The following is a 24,611-nucleotide window of genomic DNA, read 5'->3' on the forward strand; positions in this document are numbered from 1 at the left end:
GGATATGTATGATGTGTATATGGGTACGGGACTATGGGATGGAGGATAATCATTATAATTTGTTATAACTAACCACAGTTAGTTACTATGCCCGGGCAATGCCAGGCTCTTCAGCTAATATATATATATATATATATAATAGATAGATAGATAGATAAATTAAAAGCAGGGAAATGATCTGCCGCGTACAGTATAGAATAGAATAGATAGAATAGCTATATACACCTAGAATAGGTGTATATACTGTGTGTATATATATATATATATATATATACATATATAAGAAAAGATGAGGGCACTCACCGGTCTTCATGAAATTCAAACTTTTATTGGCAACAAATCCAGATAAAATTCATGGCCGGGAACGACGGAGCCGAAGCTCATGTGAGCTCTCCCTTGCTCACACGAGCTTCGGCTCCGTCGTTCCCAGCCATGAATTTTATCTGGATTTGTTGCCAATAAAAGTTTGAATTTCATGAAGACCGGTGAAATGGTCAAACGCAGACAGCGGCATTTAACTACCGCATCCGGCCGGGCGGCTGGAAATGACGTCATCGCCGACCCCCGTCACATGATCGGGGTCGGCGATGCTTGTATATTGTAACCATAGAGGTCCTTGAGACCTCTATGGTTACTGATCTCCGGCAGCTGTGAGCGCCACCCTGTGGTCGGCGCTCACAGCACACCTGATTTTCAGCTACATAGCAGCGATCTGATGACCGCTGCTATGTAGCAGAGCCGATCGGGTTGTGCCTGCTTCTAGCCTCCCATGGAGGCTATTGAAGCATGGCAAAAGTTTTAAAAAAAGTTTAAAAAAATGTGAAAAAAAAAAAAATATATAAAAGTTTAATTCACCCCCCTTTCGCCCCAATCAAAATAAATCAATAAAAAAAAATCAAATCTACGCATATTTGGTATCGCCGCGCTCAGAATCGCCCGATCTATCAATTAAAAAAAAGTATTAACCTGATCGCTAAACAGCGTAGCGGGAAAAAAAATTCAAAACGCCAGAATTACGTTTTTTTGGTCGCAGCGACATTGCATTAAAATGCAATAACGGACGATCAAAAGAACGTATCTGCACCGAAATGCTATCACTAAAAACATCATCTCGGCATGCAAAAAATAAGCCCTCAACCGTCCCCAGATCATGAAAAATGGAGATGCTACGAGTATCGGAAAATGGCGCAAATTTTTTTTTTTTTTTAGCAAAGTTTGGATTTTTTTTTCACCACTTAGATAAAAAATAACCTACTCATGTTAGGTGTCTATGAACTCGTACTGACCTGGAGAATCATAATGTCAGGTCATTTTTAGCATTTAGTGAACCTAGCAAAAAAGCCAAACAAAAAACCAGTGTGGGATTGCACTTTTTTGCAATTTCACCGCACTTGGAATTTTTTTCCCGTTCTCTAGTACACGACATGCTAAAACCAATGATGTCGTTCAAAAGTACAACTCGTCCCGCAAAAAATAAGCCCTCACATGGCCAAATTGACGGAAAAATAAAAAAGTTATGGCTCTGGGAAGGAGGGGAGCGAAAAACGAACACGGAAAAATGAAAAATCCCACGGTCATGAAGGGGTTAAACCGCTGCTGAGCACCTAGTTGTTAGGTAGGTGTCTGGAGATAACCTCTGTGCAAGAGACTGTGCGCCCTGCTTGCATTTTCTTGTTCGTGGATATATATATATATATATATATGGCAGTGACATATATATATACAGTATATATATATATATTTATATTTCATAGACAGATAGATAGAAGAATAGCCGATAATTCATTTGTCGGCTCCTGTAATGTCAATGCAGAAGCTGACAGGTTAGAAGACATGGATTACATACAGTAATTCCATGCAGAATAGTTAGATATATAGATGTCAGTGACCAATACAATTAGTATAGTATGTGTGCAAATTAGGGGACTTTTATGGTGTGGGCTCCCGTGCAATTTTCTGTCCCAGAGAGGGAAAGCCAGAAACTGGGGAACCAATGTTTGTAGCCTAGGAAGGGGTTAATACCCATGGAGCTTTCCAGCCTATGAATCTCAGCCCGCAGCTGTATATTTAGCCTTTACTGGCTATTAAAATAGGGGGACCCCCAAAAAAATGGCGTGGGGTCCCCCTATAATTAATAGCCGGAAAAGGTTGTGTAGACAGCTGCGGGCTGAAATTCATAGCCTAGGAAGGGACCATGGTTATTGCCCCCCCCCCCCGACTACAAACACCAGCACCCCGCCCCTCCAGAAAAGGCGCATTTGTAAGATGCAGAGTTCAGGACTGCTAGCTGCTGCCCTCGTTATTAGACCGTGGTCTGCAGGACCTCGTTGGAGAAACATTGCTCCAGCAATGTTGGTGGGAACAGGCAGCGTGCAGCACAGAGAGAGAAGTGCAGCGCGCCTGATAGCTGGAAGAGAGCGAGGTGCCATGTGCTTTGTGACCGTGAATACAGCTCATGTGCTGCAAAGAGCAAACTGGGTACTGGACAGACGTTTTCAGCCCACCTTACCAGCATATACCTTCCCACCCACGGAAGACTCTGATTGTGCTGCGGCCTTGTTTACTCTGGCCGCATATGTTCATGGACTAAGGGCTCAGCGGAAGGTACCGTACACCGACCGATGCCGCCGGAAGACGCCCCACCGTTACCAGCTAAACCTTATTTTACAAGCACCATAGCGCCATTGTTGGCGCTACTGACTTCCCAGCAGAATTCACAGTCTGGGGAACTACTGCCTCATTAAGTCATTCACAAGAACTGTCGTTATCTGATTCATTGTTCCTTAACTCTGCATATCCTTTACAATCGTTATTATCCCCATTTAACCCTGCACCTCCCTGCGAGGAGATGACCCCCTAATAAATTAAAACTGTTATATTTGATAACCGTTGCTCTGCCTTCTGTCTGTCAGTGCAACCTGCTTACACTTGTATCTTTTTACTTGTTCCTCTGATGTGGTATAGAGGACTTTGAGTCCCCTCAGAAACCAGGGCCAGGCTGTGACTTCTACTTTGCACCTCTCATATCTACACCACTAAAAGAATCATTGCAGGTGTCTGAGGTATTATATTTAGGATAAATCATAATTAATAGATTTGGGGGGGGTCTGCCATCAATCAGCCACTGGCTACTGGAAGTACACCACTGTTCCATACACTGTCTAGTGGCCATTCTTGAGTACTGCATCTTAGCTCCCATATACTTCAATAGGAGCTGAGCTGCAGTACCCAAGAATGGCCACTACACAGTGTAGTGTCCTGGCTAAAACATTATGTTCTTCCAGGAAGCATGGCAATAGGCATTCGCTGATTGGTGTGGGTACTGCAAATGCATGTTTATTTTACAGAAGTCATCAATATCAGATTTAAGAATAAATGGCCATCTTCAAAATCAATAAATGGCAGTAAATGAAGGTATTTTATGATTACCATCCCATGTAAACATAGCTTGGATGCGATAATTCTATGCTATCATTTATAAATTCATTAGTAATTCTTACTGACTTCCAAATGAAGAATGCGTAGAACCTGAAGCATTATTTCTCTTAAGGGCATTCTCAGGGAGATTAGGTGGAATATCATTCTATCTATTTAACTGTTCGTCTATCCACACACTATAAGTGCCTCACTTGGATCTAAAAAGCGAAATACCTGCTGTATGGGCTTAGATTCCAGGACTTTGAAGGTAATCTAGTCCTAGACAAAGGACCAATTGTGTAAAACTATTTGTTGGATTTAGTGCAGCTCTTCAGTTGGATGACATCCTAAAATTTGTATGTTCTATCAATGCTCAACTCAGACAGTGTCTTGAGTACAAGTGGACAACTGAGAAGCTTCATTCATCTGCTTGGTGGTAAATTGGAGTGCTTCTTGCCAATCAGAAGATTGATGTGTTTTATTAAGACACCTGTTTGTGTTGTAATAGAAACTGATTCTCGGGCACCCATGCAAAAGATATTCATGGAATGGCAAAGCAATAATACAAAAGGCAAGTGGCATTTGCTGCATCAGAAAATAGGATATTTTTTCTTGATCTTTTTCACGGCAGAACTATTTAATCAATGCGTCTTAGACGTCAGTAAAGCTTCTATAACGATAAGTGCACACAACGGCTTTTTCAGGAACGCACATGAAAAAGCGCTAAATAACGCCAAGAAGAATGAATATACGCACAGCATGGTCAAATGACTTGCTGTGCATATGTTCTGACTTTTGTGACTTATTTTAGACTCTTCAACCCTGAAGTGCAGTTAAAGGGGTTGTCCGGTCTAAATTGAAAAGTCTGCAGTCACTTTATGTGAATGCGGAATTATGAATCCTCCCCAGCGCACAATGTGTGCTGCAAGGATTCTCCGGTTTCTGAGCCGGGGCTGATGGGTACTTATGCATAAAACATTTTCCCGGCCAAATGCTGTCCACTGAATGGCCGCATCACTATATGGGGCTTGGCCTCCCTCAATACAAGTGTATGGAACGAGACCTTGCCCGCTAGACGGACCCTGGCTAGGAGTATGTATAACGCATGCATGCCCTCTGGTCCCGGGTCAGAAATTGAGGAATCCTTGCATCGCATAGTGCGTGTGCTGGGGGGATTCATATGTCTGCCATCACACAGAGAAACTACAGACTTATCAATTTAGATCGGCCAACCCCTTTAAAGCAGCTCAGCTAAAAACAAGTAACAGCACCCTAATTCTACACACAACAGGCAAATTGGTGTTATAAGAAATAGTAATTTTAGAAACGATGCCTTTACCTGCTCACAAGAAGATTTCTGTAACGTAATTGTAAATTTATCTTTTCCAATTCCTTTAACCAGAATGTACTGACACAAGCCCAGAAATGTGAAATAACGACCATCAAAAGTTGTGAAATGAGAATCGCCAACCACAGAGCACTCGGCTGTAAAAGAAAAGAGAGGTTTTTTCCCTCAAAGTGTAAGTTTCACATTCAAAATGGTTAAGAAAGGATTTTTGGTACTCTTTTATTTTTTTACTACAATTACTTTCAATAGTACTAGATTTGTATTTAAAGAGCTCCAAGGTAGACCATTCACATCATTATTACGACTTTTTATTGTCTTGAATGAGAATAGACCTGCAGGGATGGGATGTTAGGGAGTAAGAGTCTTTTAGTTATGGCTGCCTACAGCATATCTCCCGACCTTGAAAGAAGAAAAGTGGGACAGATTTTAAAATTTTAGGCCACGTCCTTATTGGTGATAAGCGAGTATACTCGTTGCTTGTGTGATCTCCGAGTATTTGTTAGTGTTCGGAGATTTAGTTTTCATCACGGCAGCTGAATGATTTACAGCTACTAGCCAGGCTGAGTACATGTGGGGGTTGCCTGGTTGCTAGGGAATCCCCACATGTAATCATACTGGCTAGTAGCTGTAAATCATTCAGCTGCCGCCATGAAAACTAAATCTCCGAGCAGTCATAAATACTCGGAGGTCACCCGAGCAACGAGTACACTCACTCATCACTAGTCCTTATCCACATCCCTAGCCATACCCATTTACCATTTCATTCTACCCTGTCAAGATAAAGAAAATTTTAGAAAGTGATGACAACCCCTTTAAATGTCTTGATTACATACACCAGCCCTTCCTCCAAGGAGGAACTGAAAATGCATGGCAGTGTGCCTGCACAATCAGGAGAGCAGTCATCTTGAAACTGATTCCATTAATAGCTGTGGTGGAGCACAGAGCCACCGGCTCCCTGCTCCATCACTTACTCCAGCAGGGTGCCTTCTGGATGTGGATGGCACGATCAGGTCACTGCATTGCACTGCCTACTGAGATACAAGAAATAGAAAACATTGTTTTGTTTGTTTTTTCTTACATTATTGACACTGGCAGATGGATTGTAGGGATATCACACTATATGCCTCTGCCTTTGACACAGTGGACCATTCCCTATTACTACAGACCCTCTCATCCCTTGGCATCACAGACTTGGCCCTATCCTGGATCTCGTCATACCTAACTGACCGAACATTCAGCACCCCCCAATCACACACCACCTCCTCACCTCGCCCCCTATCTGTCGGAGTCCCGCAAGGTTCAGTTCTAGGGTCCCTGCTCTTCTCCATTTACACTTTTGGCCTGGGACAGCTCATAGAATCTCACGGTTTTCAGTATCATCTCTATGCTGACGACACACAGATCTACATCTCTGGACCAGATATCACCACCCTACTAACCAGAATCCCTCAATGTCTATCCGCTATTTCATCCTTCTTCTCGCTAGACTTCTAAAACTTAACATGGACAAAACAGAATTCATTGTCTTTCCACCATCTCACACGACCCGGGGTAATCCTTGACACTGATCTCTCCTTCAAACCGCATATCCAAGCCCTTTCCACTTCCTACCGCCTTCAACTCAAAAATATTTCATAGATCCGTACATTTCTAAACCAAATCTGCAAAAACCCTAGTCCATGCCCTCATCATCTCCCGCCTCGACTACTGTAACCTCCTGCTCTGTGGCCTCCCCTCAAACACTCTTGCACCCCTCCAATTTATTCTAAACTCAGCTGCCCGACTAATCCACCTGTTCCCCCGCTATTACCCGGCCTCTCCCCTCTGTCAATCCCTTCACTGGCTCCCCATTACCCAGAGACTCCAGTACAAAACCCTAACCATGACATACAAAGCCATCCACAACCTGTCTCCTCCATACATCTGTGACCTCATCTCCCGGTACGTTCCTGCACGCAACCTCCGATCCTCACAAGATCTCCTTCTCTACTCCCCTCTTATCTCCTCTTCCCACAATCGCATACAAGATTTCTCTCGCGCATCACCTCTACTCTGGAACTCTCTACCACAACATATCAGACTCTCACCTACCATCAAAACCTTCAAATAGAACCTGAAGACCTATCTCTTCCGACAAGCCTACATCCTGCAGTAATCACCGATCGACCAAACCAATGCATGACCAGCTCTATCCTTACTAACTGTATCCTCACCCATCCCTTGTAGATTGTGAGCCTTCGCGGGCAGGGTCCTCTCTCCTCCTGTACCAGTTGTGACTTGTATTGTTCAAGATTACTGTACCTGTTTTTATTATGTATACCCCTCCTCACATGTAAAGCGCCATGGAATAAATGGTGCTATAATAATAAATAATAATAATATGAAGGAATGAGAATGATATCATACTGCATGAGGTAATAAGGGGGGTTAAGGGGTTATCATACTGTATGGGGAGCTGTTGGACATCATACTATGTGAGGTAGTTGTGGGACATCATACTGTGTGGGGTGGCTGTGGGGCTTCAAACTGTAAGGGGGCTGTGGTAATCATCAATCTGTATGTGGGGCTATGGTAACCTTCATAGTACTGCATGTCTAGGGTTGTAGTGACCATCTAAGTGTGTGGGGTACTGTAGAGCATAATACTTTGTGTGGGATTTGTGTGGCCATCATACTGTGTGGGATCATTTTTTGAAGGTCAATATTATTGTAAGGAGGTACGGGGTCATTATTATTATAAAGTCTCAAGGGGGATTAATATTAAGGTAGGGGCAGGGTGATTATTATTAAGGAACAATTGGGAACATCATTTCTATACGGTGCTATACAATAATAAGAAAGCACAGTGGAACATTATTACTATGAGGAAGTAAAGAGGGAAAATTATTACTGTGTAAAGGCACAGATGAGGCACTGTTTTTCTGTAGGGCAAAAACGTTGGGTACTATTACTATATCAGGGCACAGAAGGGGCATTATTATTTTTAGGACACTGGTTAAATGGATTGTGTAGAGGTGGAGGAATGTAAGGAGGGTGCTGGAAAAGCCAAAGATGTCTCTATTACATATTGCATAAATGTATTGCATAAATGTGGTATGGGTGGAGGCAATGTTCATGGCAGTCTAGGCCAAATGAAAAAGAAAATGGAACATGAATGACTGCAATCAACAAGCATACCACTGGTGAGTAAATTTACAGTATACACATATATGGACTGCGGAGTATTAATATTACTATTGTATGGTAAATGTATGGCGGTAATATCAGTCTTAGTACAATGGTTTTTATTAATTATTATGGTGGCATTATCACTACTGTATATAATGGTAATGTTTGGTTATGGGCTGGTGGTAATTGTCTGCTATATTGCAATATTATTATTGTGGTTTTATTGTTGTTATTATTATCATTATTATTACTATTAAATCTAATACAGCAACATTATTGATAATATTAATGTTGTAGTAAATTTTGATTTCCTTCAGGCAGGGTAATATTAGTAATATTAGTAATAGAGACTCCTATGTGAGGAAAGAGGCAGGGACAGCACTGTTCTTTCAAATGCCAAGGCTGAATTTAAGTCCCAGTCCGGTGCCTAGGTCAGGAGGCATTGCCGCATTGCACAGAGTGTCCTGACTTCAATTGAGGACACAGCTGAAGTCGGGTCATGGTCCTGACCTCCCAGGACAATTGAACATTTCCCCCAATGTGGGACAGTCCTGTTGGATATGGGACAGTATGGAAATACTATATGTCTATAGGCAGGTTCCTTCTGCCCCTACGGTAACTGAAACCCAAACTGACATTTTCGGGGTAAAACTTTTCTATTTTATGTAATTTTAGTGAATGAGCACTCCTTCCATACAAGTTTTTATCCTCTTAATATATTGCAATCATCATATTATCTAGCACTGTGTACTTACAATTGTTCATTTTGCCTTTCTACCCAGCTAATTCATCTGTTTTCTCTGTTCTATGTAGAAACAGGAAGTCTCTTGTCTCTGCAGAAATCTTCACCTCCTGACACAACTGCTTTGCTCTTCCCCTCACCATAGACTTTGGCTTTGAGCTATGAGTCATACGGGGTAAATTGACCTCCTGTTTCTACATACTGTAGAGCTTAGAAGCTAATCACATAATGTCATAGACATAATAGAAACAGAAGAATTAGCTGGGTAGAAAAGCAAAATGAGCAATTGCAAGAACACAGTGCTATATAATATAATTGCAATATATTAAGATGTAGTGCTTCTTTAAGTATGGCCCATCAACTTGCTTTGCAAACAGTACAGCAATTAAATCATAACAGTGATGATATTAAGTAAGATTAAAATTAGCATATTTTCATGTTATGCTGGGAAAACACAATTACAAATCTGCAAATATAAAAATAATTATCATATTTTTTACAAGATATTGAGGTTAGAATAATTGCATCAAGCCAAGATGATGTCTCCCCATTTTAGCAAATGAAGATTATGTCAGCAACTGTTCCTCATTGACACTCATGTCCCCCTTATTGAACAAGTGAAGATTATGTCCTCCTGCTTCCTCAGTGATATTGGGTGAGATTAATTAAGATATTTAACCTTGCCCATCGCAACCAATTAGAGTATATTCATATAAAAGTTTAGTTCTTAATGCTGAGGGCAACAAAAGAAATTCTTACTATAAGGGCTCGCTCACATGAGTGTATAACACTGCCCAGGGCTATACGATGTTTTATCAGATAGTACTCGGCCCAATGTTATATTATGGGGCAGTGCCAATCTGCAATTATTTTCTCATGACTTGATGATTAGGCAGAAAAAAAAATCGCAGCATGCTGAGTGGCCCTGCAAAATCAGAGCACGCATTCCCATAAAAGTCTCTGGGTGCGTGTAAAACATTAGACTGCACACAGATGTCACAATAAAGAAGAAGGAGATATTAAGTTCTCCGTCTTTTCCACACCTGTGAGACAAATCACTCATCTGAGAGAATCAGATCACACTAAGATGACACTTTGATCAAACTCTGACAGAGTTTGAGCCTAGTGTCATTTACATAATTGGCCCAAATCTCTCAGATGAGAGAACATACACTCATATAACCTCGGCCTAAGACAGGTAAATCTCCCCATTGCCACTATTAAAGTATTACCTTCAAAATAAAATGGATTGACATTTCTTTGCGAAGACACTCCAGTCTGTTATGGTTAATTGCTTAGTGATTAGCACTGTTCCTTTGCAGCACAAGAATCATGGGTTCAAATCCCACCAAGGACAACATCTACAAGGAGTTTGTATGTTCTCCCAGTGTTTGCGTGGGTTCACTCCAGATTCTCCGGTTTCCTCCCACACTCAAAAATCATACAGATAGGGAATTTAGATTGTGAGCCCTGTGGCAGTTCAACTCATGTGGCAGTATATGGAGGTAGAAAAATAGGAACACCGTCTCTTTAAATCCTGGGTTGGTTTATTATTAAGCTGCATAAACCAACATGAGGGAAAATAAACTCAGCCTTTCCGGCTAAAACAGGAAAACAACAAAGAAAAACAAAAACGCTGCAGCACAGCCCATACATTGCGGGTGGCATACCGCACTGGGGCAACACAGGTTCAGTCTATTCTCTACAAGACACAAACCATTGGAGAATCCTCTCTCCAGTCTTGCTGAACTCAGACTGCCTGTAGAGTCCATGTACTTAAACCCAAGACCATGTGACTCTTTCCATCATGTGACTGACCACATGACTATGACATCACGCAGGTCATGTCAGCTCTGCATTTGGAGATATGGTGGACCCCCTCCCTCCCACTCTATGAATGTCCACATGAAACCAGCCCATTATTCAACTTTAACTTAACTCTCACAACTTGTAGTGTGCTGGAGGAAAGCAGTCTGGTTTCATATCACTGATGCCATTAAGCGCAGTGTCACATATCTCCCCTCTATTACACTACCAGTGACTTTGTCACAGCCCCAATGGGGACAGCGATGATTATGCCTGTAAAGCGCTGTGGAATTTATGGCGCTATATAAGAAAGAATGTAAATAACAGCGCCACCAGTATTTACTTGCAAACAATCTGGACTGCCAACCTCGGTATAGGATCACTCATCGCCAATATTCTGATGGATACTTGAGTTAACAAGAACTGAGCGTCATTATGTGTGTCCACCAGAAAAGGCTCTTTCTTTGAAAAGTCAAACATCTCTCTAATAAAAGAAGTGCCTAAACATTGTTTACATATACTTCATTTGTGTCAAGAGACATATATGTTCTAGGGGACATGATCTTCGTTGATCTGATTAATTCATAATCTTAAAAACTTACCTGGACATTCATGTTCTGTGCAGTTCCAAACACCACCAGTGCAAATACTGACAGAAAAATGGACATGCAAAAATCAGAAATGTAAGTATCAATGTTGTGTTATCAAAATGCATCTAATAGCATACTAATAGATTAACTAGCTTCTATGTCATTGGGCCTTGCGTGTATGTAAGAAAATAAGACTGCAAGCTCTTCAAGGAAGAGACTGATGTGAGTGATAACAATATGGCTTTGATTCATCAAGACTGGCGATTTTCTCATCGGTCTTGATGAGGGGGCGTTGCACGAGAAATCTCACTCCCTTCATAAATTAGATGAGATGTGGTGTCATGCCCCATCGAGCCCCCATCATATCCCAGATCCAGCCACTTCGCCGTAGCTGGGAGAAACTATTTTGAAAATCCAAAAGTCGCTACATTTTGGCACAACACCATTTCAAAGCTGAATCGGGGACAATATGTCTGTATAGAGCATTACAAAATATGATGGCAAAAAATACTGCAGGCAAAAAAAAAACAAACAACGAATGTAATAATTACCACATGCTGCATTCTTGTTCAATTTTAGAACCCGCTGGGTAGGCTGTTCCATGGTAAATGCAAGGACAGCTAGTAACAGAAACACAGGAACCATTGTCCAGGATCAGCCCTAGTTCAAGAAGAAAAGTGGAGAATATCTTTTGAAACTCCATATAAGTAAGTGTATCTTACAAAATTGTATTATTTTTACTAAATACTTGTACTTTAATATTTATGGTAGAGTAAAAATGACCTGCTAATATAATTATCCTGCAAATTTTGTATGTGTCTAAATAACGGCCTATACCTTGACCAAATCCACCATAAGAGTTTGTGCTCACAGAATCGTTTGTTCACTACGTCTTTGTTTTTTAGGTTAAATAGGTATTCCCATCTCCAAGATCCTATCCCAATATGTAGTAGGTGTAATAATAATATTAGAAAATACCTCCAATTAGAAATGTAGTATAGTTCTTCTGATTCGCTATGTCACTTACTCCATGAGCAAGGTATTGCAATAGGTTAGAATGGTTACAAGCAATAACAACTATATAACTGTCATGATATGAGTGGTTGTAATTAGAGATGAGCGAACATCTTCGGCTCCCTCCTTATTCGGCAACCAATAGCGCTTACCGAAGAATCTGCATCAGGAACCCGGATACCTGGAGCGCGCCAGCTGATCGGTGCCACAGCTGCATGTGTCCCGGCTGTGTGACAGTCACAACACATGGAGAGCCCAACAAACAGGCCCTCCATGCATGTGTTGTGCCTGTCGTACAGCCGGGGCACATGCAGCTGCGGTGCCGAACAGCTGATTACCGGGAGCGCTCCAGGTATCTGGGTTCCCAGCTATTCGGGAAGCGCTATAGCTCGCCGAATAAGGAGGAACCGACAATGTTCGCTCATCTCTAGTTGTAATATAGCTTGCAGGCAGTACGCGCTTCATAGCTAGGTAACTGGCAAATCAGGGTGCAGGTAATCGAAGTACCAAGATGTACACTATAAAATTAAAAATCCTCCGTTCTTGAGAACAGAGTGGATTTCTAAAAGGAGGTAAAATGAAAAGTTACTTGTTTTGAGACAACCCCTTTAATAACAGGATTTCTGGGACCAGGAGGGCTCCTAGGAGTGTAGAAAATCTATCCAAGCGGTAGGAGTTTCTACTCAATGCTAATTTATTAGTGTTTAGCACAGTGAATTATAGGCAGTACATTGATTCTGACTCATGTATGTAAGATACAGGGAGGAAGTGTATATTTCATTAATGTGTATTATTTACTATGCTGTATTCTCTTACCGTCTGGGCAGTAACATCCATCCAGGCAGTGCAAATTGCTTCCAAGACATTCTTTTTCATAAGTACAGGTTGGTGGGCAGCAGCTTATACAATCTCGGTGAACAAAATTGTTTTCACATTTTTCAGCTGAAATAAAACATATATCCTATAAATGCACTCAATTTTCGAATTTTGAGCCTCATTTATCATTACATTTGAACCTTTTTATTGTCTAATTTTTGGTGTCTTTCATCTGTTTTTCATTTTGCACCTTATGCTTCTTTTGCTTGTTATTTATTTTTATGTTCCTCATTGTGGGTGGAATTTTGAACTTCTAGATATTTATCATTGGACTCATCAATTGTGACTTTTCAAAATGTCGCAAAAAGTTTTTGCAAATGTTCTACAGCACATCCTGGAATAATTTTATGTACGCTAGAAATTTTTTTAGCAATTAGCAAAAATTTTGTGAAATGTGCAATATTTTGTGCCAAATAGTCACAAAAAAGGTCAAAGAGAGAAATTTTGGACTGCACAAGTTTCAGAATGCCATTGAACTGTGTCGGGCCCGGTACCGAGTATCCCACGGCCCTAGCGGGTGTTGAGCTTTCCCTGGATGAAGTTTGTTTTATTAAAAAAACAGCTCCTCTCACCCTCCCCGTGTCCTGCGCTCAGTCTCTGCTGCTGCTCCCAGTGTTTGTTACTGCTGTTAGCACTGCTGCCGATAACTGAGCTCAGCGACTCTGCCCGAGTTGTCGGCACAAACTGATCAGAGCAGCTAAGCTCAGTAATTGGTTGCAGTGCTGATGACATGACGGCAGCACTGCACATAATAACAGCCAACTGGATTAGCGGTGGAGACTAAGTGCTAGAGAGGAGAGCAAGTCATGTTCTGGGGCTTTTCAAAACTGGAAAACCCCTTAAAAGTACATCAAAAACACTTGCCTGCGCCCCAATGTTTTCAGTATCTTCAACAAAAAATTCTGTATTAAAATATTACCTTTTATCTTGCTTACACAATAGAAAAGAAAACACAGTTAAAATGTTTATTCTATCGCCATAATACTGCACTTACTGCATGCAGGGAAGTCATCGCGCCAGTTTCGTATGGGAAAGCCAGAATGGGAGCATGCTCTTGCGTACTCCATTACAGCACGACAGTAGGTTTCTTCATCGTCTTGCCTGAGGACACAAAAGAATGATCACCATGCCCGATGTGCTATGTACCACTACATTATGCTTCTGAGAATTCTTCATTTATCACATTAATTGTAGGACATATCTGTGAGAACCACATTGAGGGCTCTTTCACACGTCTGTGCCTCCGGTACGTGTGGTGACAGTTTTCACTTGTACCGGAGACACTGACACACATAGATCCATTCAAGTGCACATCAGTGTGTTTCCATGGACCGTGTAAGTGGGCAAAACACACTGACATGTCCGTTTTTTACAGTCGTGCACACGCAGAACACACATTGATGTCTTCTGTGTGACACGCACCGGCGCCAGGGAAGAAGTGCTACAGTATGTGCTGTTCCCCGGCAACAGGTGCTGAAGACGGCTCTTATCATTTTCCCATGCTCTGCCGATGATCAGCAGAGAATGATGGGAGCCGTCTTCAGCACCGGACGCCAGGGAACAGCGCTTACTGTAACGCTTCTTCCCTGGCGCCCTTTCGTGTGGTACTGATATGGCACATGGGCGGCACATGGTTGCCACATGTGTGCTGCAAGTACCACACACATGGATACTGTCATCTCTGGTACTGTTTTTTTCCAGTACGGGAAATATCTGGACTTGTGAAACCAGCCTAACAGACAGACTATTTGGTTCCCAGCTTTACTTATTTAGCCATATTATTAGTAATATAAAAAAATGAAAAATGCATAAGGCTCAGATCAGAGAGCACATTACAGAAGCTGCCCAGGATTACACCGCTACTGTCTTTGGGTGTGTCATGTATTGCAGCTCATTCCCATTCAAGTGAACAGAGCAAAACTAAATACTAGTCACAGTCTATGGAGCTGTTCTAGAAAATCAGTAAAACCTTATTTGTAATTGTAGACAAACATTTTCACTTATTTTATCCTTCACCTCATTAACACTTACTTGCAAAGATCGTTCATGCAGCTGGCGATGAAAGAATATGGGTCAATAGTCTCATGGCAGCTCAGAAAAGGGAAGTGCAACAGCACCTGACACTTGAGAAACGTTGCCTGTTTTCAAATAATACAAGGTCAACATACTATATACTGCAAAACCACTAGTGCTGAGACATGCTATAGGAAATGCTGGGTACCATCATCACATCTTTTCATCAAGCAAAAAGCAGCTCTCAAAGGTGAAGTTTACCCTTATATAATTAAAGTGGAGTCTATTTGACTATTTTTTGGCCGCAAATACTTATTTTATGTGTTCTGTTAGTTTGTACAATACGGACCCATACACATGTACTATATGAATGTCATATCACATCTCCGTAGAGCTCAGAGGTTGTGAGGAGATGATACATGGTCATATGCTGATGTAAGTTTGTGTTCTCCCTGAACACAGATTGTAGTTAAATGCGGTGGAACAAGAAAGCAGAAAAGAACAAGAAAAGAGAATTTGCCATTCGTGATCTGCAAATATAGTGGCATGTAAAAGTTTGGGCACCGATGGTCAAAATTATAGTTATTAGGAATGGTTAAAGATGAAATGATCTCTAAAAGGCCTTATGTTAAAGATGACACATTTCCTTTGAATTTTAGTCAATATACAGTATATATGTATATATATATAGAGCGAGAGAGAGTCATTTTTTATATTTTTAAAATTGCAAAAAGGAAAATGGGCCAATGCAAAAGTTAGTATATCCTTGGAGATTTGTGTGCTCAGATAACTTTGACCAAAGTTTCAGACCTAATTAGCTTGTTAGGTTTATGGCTTGTTTACTATAATCATTAGGAAAGGCGAGGTGATGCAAATTTCCTATCTTTACAAAAACCCGGCCTCCTCTAACCTTGTGCCAAATACCAGCAGGTACCAGCACTCTGAAAATGAAAATGGTGGAGGGCCACAAGGCAAAAGAAGCAAAAGGCTATAAGAAGATCCCATTTCCTCATTTCAAATTGTAATTAAGAAATGACAGTTAACAGGAACAGTAGAGGTCAAAATAAGGTCTGAAAGTCCAAGCAAAATTTCAGTGAAAGCTGCTCAAAGGATTGCTAGAGAGACAAATCAGAACCCCCGCTTGACTGCAAAAGACCTTTAGAGAGATTTAGCAGACTTTGGAGTTGTGGTGCATTGTTCTACTGTTCAGAGACACTTGCACAAATATGGCATTCATGGAAGAGTCAGCAGAAGAAAACCTCTCCTGTGTCCTCACCGTAAAATTCAGAAGTATGCAAAAGAACATCTTAACAAGCCTTTGAAATTTGGAAACATAACAAGTCCTGTGGACCAATGAGGTTAAAATAAAACTCTTTTGGCCACAATTATCACAGGTATGTATGGAGATAAAAGGGCACAGAATTTCAGGAAAAGAATATGTCGGCAACCATTAAGCATGGGGGTGGATCAATCATGCTTTGGTGATGTGTTACAGCCAATGGTACAGGGAACATTTCACAGGTATAGGGAACAATTAATTCAATTAAATTTCAACAAATTCTTGATGCAAATATAACACCAACTGTAAAAAAGCTGAAGTTGAAAAGAAGATGGCTTCTACAAATGGATAATGATCCGAATCACATGTCAAAATCCACAATAGACTACATCAAAAAGGCACAAGCTGAAGGTTTTACTGCGGCCTCATTGTCCCCTGATCAGAACATCATTGAAAATCTGTGGCTAGACCTCAAAATAACAGCGCATGCAAAACAACCCAGGAATCTCAAAGAAGTGGAAGAATTTTCCAAGGAAGAATGGATGAAAATCCCTCAAACAAGAACTGAAAGACTTTTTGGCTGGCTACAAAAAGTGTTTACTAGCCGTGATACTTTCAAAAGGGGGTGCTACTAGGTACTAACCATGCAGGGTATCCAAGCTTTTGCATAGGCCCATTGAACTTTTTTAATTTTTAAACTGTAAACATTTACAATATATATATTTTTGCCTAAAATACAAAAGAAATGTGTCATCTTTAACTTTAATCCTTTTAAAGATCATTTCATCTTCAATTTGCTTAACTGTTCACAATAACAGTAATTTGGACCAGGGGTGCTAAAACTTTTGCTTGCCACTGGATATATGGTATTGATGTGCCTACTGTTGGATAGCTTTGGTTGTGATTATTCCGATAACTGGGTGTCACTACAAGGGAGGCGCTGAATGTGGCTTGTGTCCATCTCCCAGTGCTGAATGTTCCTGTCCAGGTAAGAAAGGTTGGGGACCTCTGGTCTAGACTATATTGCATTTACAGACTCACTCAACATTTTCTAACTTTTGTACCGGTATTTAGTCTAAATATAAATTTCACATTTGGATGTGTTAAAAAATGTCCCTGTGCTGAGATAATCTTATAAATGTGCCCCTGCTTTGTATTGTATAATGGCTGTTTCCAAGATGTTTTTCAGCTGTGCTGCAGAATGTAATGTGATTTCTTAGCATAGGTTCCTGCACAATAAATGGGAAAACTAGGAGACATCACAGATCATTGCCGCCATGTCCCGTATTATTTTTCTGTATAACTTGAAGTACACTTTAAAATTAAGTTTCAAACTGCTAAGCTACAAAATGAGATAAATAGCACAGAAAAGGGGACCTAAAACGTAACATTTAATATATCTATTAAAATGACATGACACAACATATATAGACAAACACGTGCATTACCAATAGTTGGTCAAACAATAACCTAATAGTTAAAAGAGATGAAAATGATGGTACTTCAGACAGACATCATCTCTTTCAAAAGACACTTATTTAGCTAATAGGTCTTATCCAAACCCAGCAGAGAAACTGTGTGCTCAAATCTAAACGAATATTGATGCTGCTGTCTGTACCAGTATACTCTTCCTCAGATATGTGAAATAAATCAGACAGTACCAGTGATGATCACCCATAATGTATTTTTACAAAAGTAACAGTAGGGGGTGCATAATATAATATGGAACAATCTCATCGGTTGATGAAGATGCCACATAAGGGATGCACAAAAGCTACAAAATGCAAACTGCCGGGTGATCAATATCAGGGAGGCACCTCCACCGATCAGCTGTTTTCAGCTACAGCTTGAATGTAAACAGGGAACTGAGCCATGCAGCTCCATAAACTATGTAGTGGCCATTCCTGGGTACTGCAGCTCAGCTTCTATTGAAGTGAAACAGCTAATTGTGGAGTGCCAGGAGTCAGACTCGCACCAAACTGATATTTGGGATAGGTCATTGGTATCTTCAGCCTGGAAATCTCTTGTAGCATTAAAAATGTGGGAGAATTGTTTTCACATATCACACTTTGCATTGTACAGGGTGAAATCTGCAGAAAAATCTACAACACATCGAGGTGGGAAATGATCTGTCAGGTATGTTCTGAATGTTACCCACTTATTCCAACAAATCGGAGTACCATTGTACAGGGAGCAGAACAGAAGCTGAACAGGCTGGATGCTGTCAGTAATAAGATCATTTTAATATATGGATCTGTTGTGTATCACTATGAACATACCTCATGGACGGACTCCTGAGAACAAGGATTTGGATATTCAGAGACTGTGGGTAGGCAAACTGGTTCATCTGGAATTTGGATATACCAGCTGTTCGCAAACAAAGCTATGTCTTCTGTAATTTCTTCTGCTGTGTATAGGCAATGCGAATGATATAGATACTTTCTATACGTAAATTACATGCATTAACACTTTGTATCAGCACCAAATATTTGAGCATCAGAATAACAATTTTATCTTCTTTTTGCCATTAATACATCTCTAAAAGCCCATTTTATTTATCTCATCCATTAAAAGTCCCAAGATGAATTAATGTACAGTAAGTATAGTCCTTTAAGTAGTGTAAGACATTAGAAATAGCTGTTTAAAGCAGTTTTCCACTTTGAGTAAAGTTGACCCCAAATGCTTTTATATGCAGAGCACGTACTCACTATCCCGGGGTCCAGCCTGGCTCTCTGCCACTGCTCCAGACTCCGTATTTTTTATATTGCAGCAATGGAGTCATATGAACGGCTCACATCACTACTGCAGTCATACACTGAGCTTGCCGGCTCATGTCATCTACATCGGCAGAGCCACTGAGCTCAGTGATTGGCTGCAGTGGTCAAGACGTCACCTCTACAGCCAATACATTGAGATGAGAGCCAAGGTGGAGAGGAGGCACTGGACCAAGTGAGGGTGATCTTATATTACTTATGTATAAGTGTTTGGGTCTCTTTTATGTAAGTGGAAAACCCATTTAACTGGAAAAGAGAGCACACGTACCTGCAGTTACATAAATAGCAAAAGATAACTTAGCGACCCAACTGGAATATTAAGGTATATTCACATGTGACAGATTTGTTGAGAAACCTCTAGTTATGGAGCATTTCTGTTCAAAATACAGTACCAGTCAAAAGTCTGCACAATCCTGGTCATTGAATGGTTTTTCTTGTTCTTATTGAAATGTGGACATTATGGGCTCAAACTGAAAGCTGCAAAACTATGAAGGAACACATATGGAAAAAAAATGACTAACGAAACATGTGTGAAACAAACTAGAATATAATGTACAGTATGTTAAGCCTTTCGATTCCTCAAGGTACCTCTCCTTTACTCTGATTACAAGTTTACACCCCCTTGGCATTCCCTCAAGCAGCTTCGTCAGGAATGAACTTGGAATGGCTTCCAAAGAACAGGTATGCCTTGTTCAATTGTGGAATCATTGTCCTTCAGAAAGAGTTTGCAACCATCAGGTGTGTTTTGCAGAGGCAGTGTTGTTACACAGTTCCATACAGTACCGAGCTCCATTTCACAAGTGATCTAAGCCAGAATATAGCATTTATCACTCAACTAAGTAAGGAGAAATGATAGTCCATCATTATTTTAAGACATCAAGGTGAAGTCAGTCTAGATAATTGCTAGAACCTTGAAGGTATCCTCAAATGAAGTTATAAAATCATTAATCACTATGATAAAACTAGCTCTCCTTAGTACCACTCCAAGAAGGAAATACCAAAAATCATACTGGTGCTTGAAAGTTTGTTGTGATCCCTTCAAAATTTTCCATGTTTCTAAAAGCATTTGACCTAAAATTGCATCACATTTTCACACAAGATCTAAAAGTAGGTAAGGAGAACTTCATAAAACAAAGCAGTCAAAAATTAGACTTTGTCTGTTTTTAAATAATTCCATGTCACATATCTGTGAGTGTCAAAAGTATGTAAACATTTAGGATTAGCAGGTAGGTTTACTTGTTTTATTGAATTAAAGGGATTTATCAAAATTAGATCTTTATAACAAATGTCTATGGAAATGTATCATGGCATGAACACAAGAGAAATTTGAGGACCTCAGCAGAAGAGTTGTTAATGATCATCAGGCTGGAAAGGGTTACAAAACCATCTCTAAAGCATTTGGACTCCATCTATCTACAGTCAGACAGATTATGTACAAATGAAGGAAATTCAAGACCATTATTATTATTCTCCCCATCAGTGATTGACCAACAAAGATCACTCCAAAAGCAATGCACATAATAGTCTGCAATATGATAAAGGTACTCAAGATAACCTTTAAGCAACTAAAGGCTTCCCTCACATTAGCTAATATTAATGTTCATACAGCAACAATCAGGAAGACACTGAACAACATTGGTGTGAATGGCACCATTGCAACGAGAAAGCTACCGTTGTCAGAAAATAATATTGACGCCATCTGTAGTTTGCTAAAGATCACCTAGACAAGCAAAACGACAACAATGTTTTATGTTGCATGAGGCTAAAATAGAGATTTGTGGTTTAAATAAAAAGCGTCATGTGTGAACAAAGGAAACACTGCATTACAGCATAAAAGCCCCATACCATCTGTGAAAAGCAGTGGTGGCAGTATTATAGCTGGGGCCTGTTTTCCTGCATCTGAGCCGGGACGGCTTGCCATCAATGATGGAACAACGAATTCTGAATTATATTATTATTATTTATTATTATTATAGTGCCATTTATTCCATGGCGCTTTACATGTGAGAATTATATCAGAAAGTTATAAAGGAAAATGTCAAGACTTTTGTTCATGAGCTGAATCTCAAGAGAACATACTGTAGGTCATGCAGCAAGACAGCAACCCAAAGCACACAAGTTATTCTACAAAAGAAAGGTTGAAAAAGAATAATTTTAGAGTTTTGAACTGGCCAAGTCAATATCATCTTGACCTGTACAATTGTTGTGTAAGAACATTAATTCAACAGTTCATTGGACAACACCCACCAACATAACAGAATTTAAGCTGTTTTGTAGGGAGGAATGGGCTAGATTTCCTCTAACTAGATGAACAATTACTGGAAACATTTAGATGCAGTTGTTGCTGCACAAAAGCATCACACCAGATACTAAGAGTAATAGTTCACATACTATTTGCCCTCACAGACATGTGATATTAGGACATTTTCTCATTTAAAATATTACAAAGTCTAATATTTTTGACTATTTTTTTTTAGTTTCTTTATCTACTTTCAAAATTTGCGTGAAAATCTCTTGCAGTTTTAGGTCAAATATATGTAGAAATGTGGAAAATTCTGAAGATTTCACAAGCTTTCAAGCTGTATCTCTGCCGCAGATGATAAGTTCATTAAAGTTACCAGCCTCAAAAAACTCAAATTGGCAGCACCTCAGATAACAACCCTTATAAATGATGCATAGACATCAAGAATTAAACACATCTCAACATCAACTCTCCAGGGGAGACTGCGAGAAGCAGGCCTTTATGGAAGAATTGCTGCAAAGAAGCAATTACTGAGGACCACAAACAAAAAGGGACTTGTTTGGGCCACGCAATATCAGGACTGGACATTAGATCCATGTAAATCTGTACTGTGGTGATCGTGCCCATTTCTAATTGCTTCTGGACACAAGATCCCTACAGTGGACACCAGTACACATATGAACATGCAAAGGTACAAGGATAACCCCCATCCTCAAATGAACTACTCTAAGGAGGCTATATCAGCAAACTGCATGTCTTGTTTTTGTTACTCATTTTATGTTTCACGTGCATGATTGTTAGTTGGAATGCTAGGTCTGTGGTGGTAACTATTTGTAGAATTATAAACTGACACTTTTTTAATAGAAAGAGAGTAATGAATCATTTATACTCTATATGTAAGATCTATAGCCCAAATGCTAAATTTGCAATGTTAACAGAAACACCACAAATTGTTGTTTCTTCTATTTATAGAGAGGTATTGATCATAAATACCTGTGTATATACCTGAATTATCATGATTTTTGAAGGGATTATCTGAGCATTACTTTACACATGCAATTCTTATTGATATATTTATCATTGAACGTCTTTTTTCCCCATGTCCCTCCTCTAGCTGTGTAGTGCGACAGTATCCAGTTTGTATTTGATCACCTTTCTCTGTGGGTTTGCAACAAAAGACCTGTTTTTCTGTCAGCAGCTTTCAGCAGTACCTATCCATTGGGCTCTAGTGTCTTTACTTACTGAATTTGAGATTGTTGGTACTAACTGCCATGGCTTTGTAAGTCGCAGAAAATGTGAGTAGATGGTTTCTATATGTATGGTACCCACCATGAAGCATAGAGGGGGTGGTGTGATGATGTAGGGGTGCTATAAAGGGAACCAGTCATCAGGTTTGGCCGATAAGAGATACGGCCATCACCTTTGAGGGCTGATATACAGCATTCTATAATGCTTGATATCTGTCCCAACCAGTAAGAGAAGAAAAATAACTTTTATTATACTCACCTGTGGGGCGGTCTGGTCCGATGGGCGTCGATGGTCTTGGTCCGGCGCCTCCCATCTTCTTATGATCACCGTCCTCCCGCTTGCTTCGTGCAGATAACGCATCCCTTCGTCATCCACACAGTCTCCTCGGCACAGTGCTCCTGCGCAGGCGTACTTATCTGCCCTGTCAAAGTACCCAGCGTGTCATGATCCCAATGGCAGGGGATCACTAAAGGACAAGCACAGATACAAACAAGCTCTAGGGCGATGGAACCTGAGCTGACCGCGACCCTGAACCTAACACACAAATAAAAGTAGCCGGGGAACGTGCCTACGATGATCCTAGACGTCTCGCTCCAGCCGAAGATCTAACTTCCCCTATTAGAAGAAACACAGACCTCTCTTGCCTCCAGAGAAATCCCCCACAGAAATAGCAGCCCCCCACATATAATGACGGTGAAATGAGAGGAAAGCACATACGCAGTATGAAAACAGTTTCAGCAAAATGAGGCCCGCTAAAGCTAGATAGCAGAGGATACAAAAGTGAACTGCGCGGTCAGCGAAAAACCCTTCAAAAAACCATCCTGAAATTACTTGAACTCATGTGCCAACTCATGGTACATGAGGAGCAATTTCAGCCCACTAGAGCAACCAGCAGCAAGAATCACATATCTGCAGGCTGGACTAAAAACCAAATAAAGCAAAACACCAAAACAGGAAAATCCAAACTTAGCTTGACCAGAAGGTTCTAGGAGCAGGGAGCAGAGGTAACAAGACACACTGGATACATTGATAACCGGTGAGGAAATGCCAGCAAAGCCAGGTTAAATAGGAAACTCCCATATCCTGATGGAACAGGTGGAACCCAGAGACCCAGGAAAGACAAGTCACCCAGTACCATCAGTAACCACCAGAGGGAGCCCAAAAACAGAACTCACAACAGTACCCCCCCCTTGAGGAGGGGTCACTGAACCCTCACGAGAACCACCAGGGCGACCAGGATGAGCCCTATGAAAAGCGCGAACCAAATCATCAGCATGAACATCCGAGGCAACCACCCAAGAATTATCCTCCTGACCATAACCCTTCCACTTGACCAAATACTGGAGTTTCCGTCTGGAAACACGAGAATCCAAGATCTTCTCCACAACATACTCCAATTCTCCCTCCACCAGCACTGGAGCAGGAGGCTCAAGCGAAGGAACAACAGGTACCTCATACTTCCGCAACAACGACCGATGGAACACATTATGAATAGCAAACGATGCCGGGAGATCCAAACGAAACGACACAGGGTTAAGAATTTCCAAGATCCTATAGGGACCGATGAACCGAGGCTTGAACTTAGGAGAAGAGACCTTCATAGGAACAAAACGAGAAGACAACCACACCAAGTAACCAACAAGAAGTCGAGGACCCACGCGGCGACGGCGATTAGCAAACTGCTGAGCCTTCTCCTGGGACAACTTCAAATTGTCCACCACATGACTCCAAATCCGATGCAACCTATCCACCACCATGTCCACTCCAGGACAATCAGAAGGTTCCACCTGACCAGAGGAAAAACGAGGATGAAACCCCGAATTACAAAAGAAAGGAGAAACCAAGGTAGCAGAACTAGCCCGATTATTAAGGGCAAACTCGGCCAGCGGCAAAAAGGTAACCCAGTCATCCTGATCAACAGAAACAAAACACCTTAAATAAGTTTCCAAGGTCTGATTAGTTCGTTCAGTCTGGCCATTCGTCTGAGGATGGAATGCAGACGAAAAGGACAAATCAATGCCCATCTTAGCACAGAACGTCCGCCAAAATCTAGACACAAACTGGGATCCCCTGTCAGAAACGATGTTCTCAGGAA

At 40.8% G+C, this 24,611-nt stretch overlaps 1 protein-coding gene across 1 annotated transcript in view; it reads right to left on the reverse strand.

Moving 5' to 3' along the window:
* The window catches only part of OTOGL (otogelin like), a 316,314-nt gene that overhangs the window by 265,196 nt on the left and 26,507 nt on the right, over positions 1-24,611 (reverse strand). The window contains exons 9-15 of the mRNA XM_069764433.1: positions 18,532-18,659; positions 14,992-15,098; positions 13,955-14,061; positions 12,901-13,026; positions 11,622-11,730; positions 11,083-11,129; positions 4,757-4,902 (exon numbers count right to left, since the gene is read on the reverse strand). Of these exons, the coding sequence (XP_069620534.1) occupies positions 4,757-4,902; positions 11,083-11,129; positions 11,622-11,730; positions 12,901-13,026; positions 13,955-14,061; positions 14,992-15,098; positions 18,532-18,659 (770 nt within the window). The remainder of the gene's footprint in view (positions 1-4,756; positions 4,903-11,082; positions 11,130-11,621; positions 11,731-12,900; positions 13,027-13,954; positions 14,062-14,991; positions 15,099-18,531; positions 18,660-24,611) is intronic.

The sequence above is a fragment of the Ranitomeya imitator genome, chromosome 4 (genome assembly GCF_032444005.1).
Source record: "Ranitomeya imitator isolate aRanImi1 chromosome 4, aRanImi1.pri, whole genome shotgun sequence".
NCBI lineage: Eukaryota > Metazoa > Chordata > Amphibia > Anura > Dendrobatidae > Ranitomeya > Ranitomeya imitator.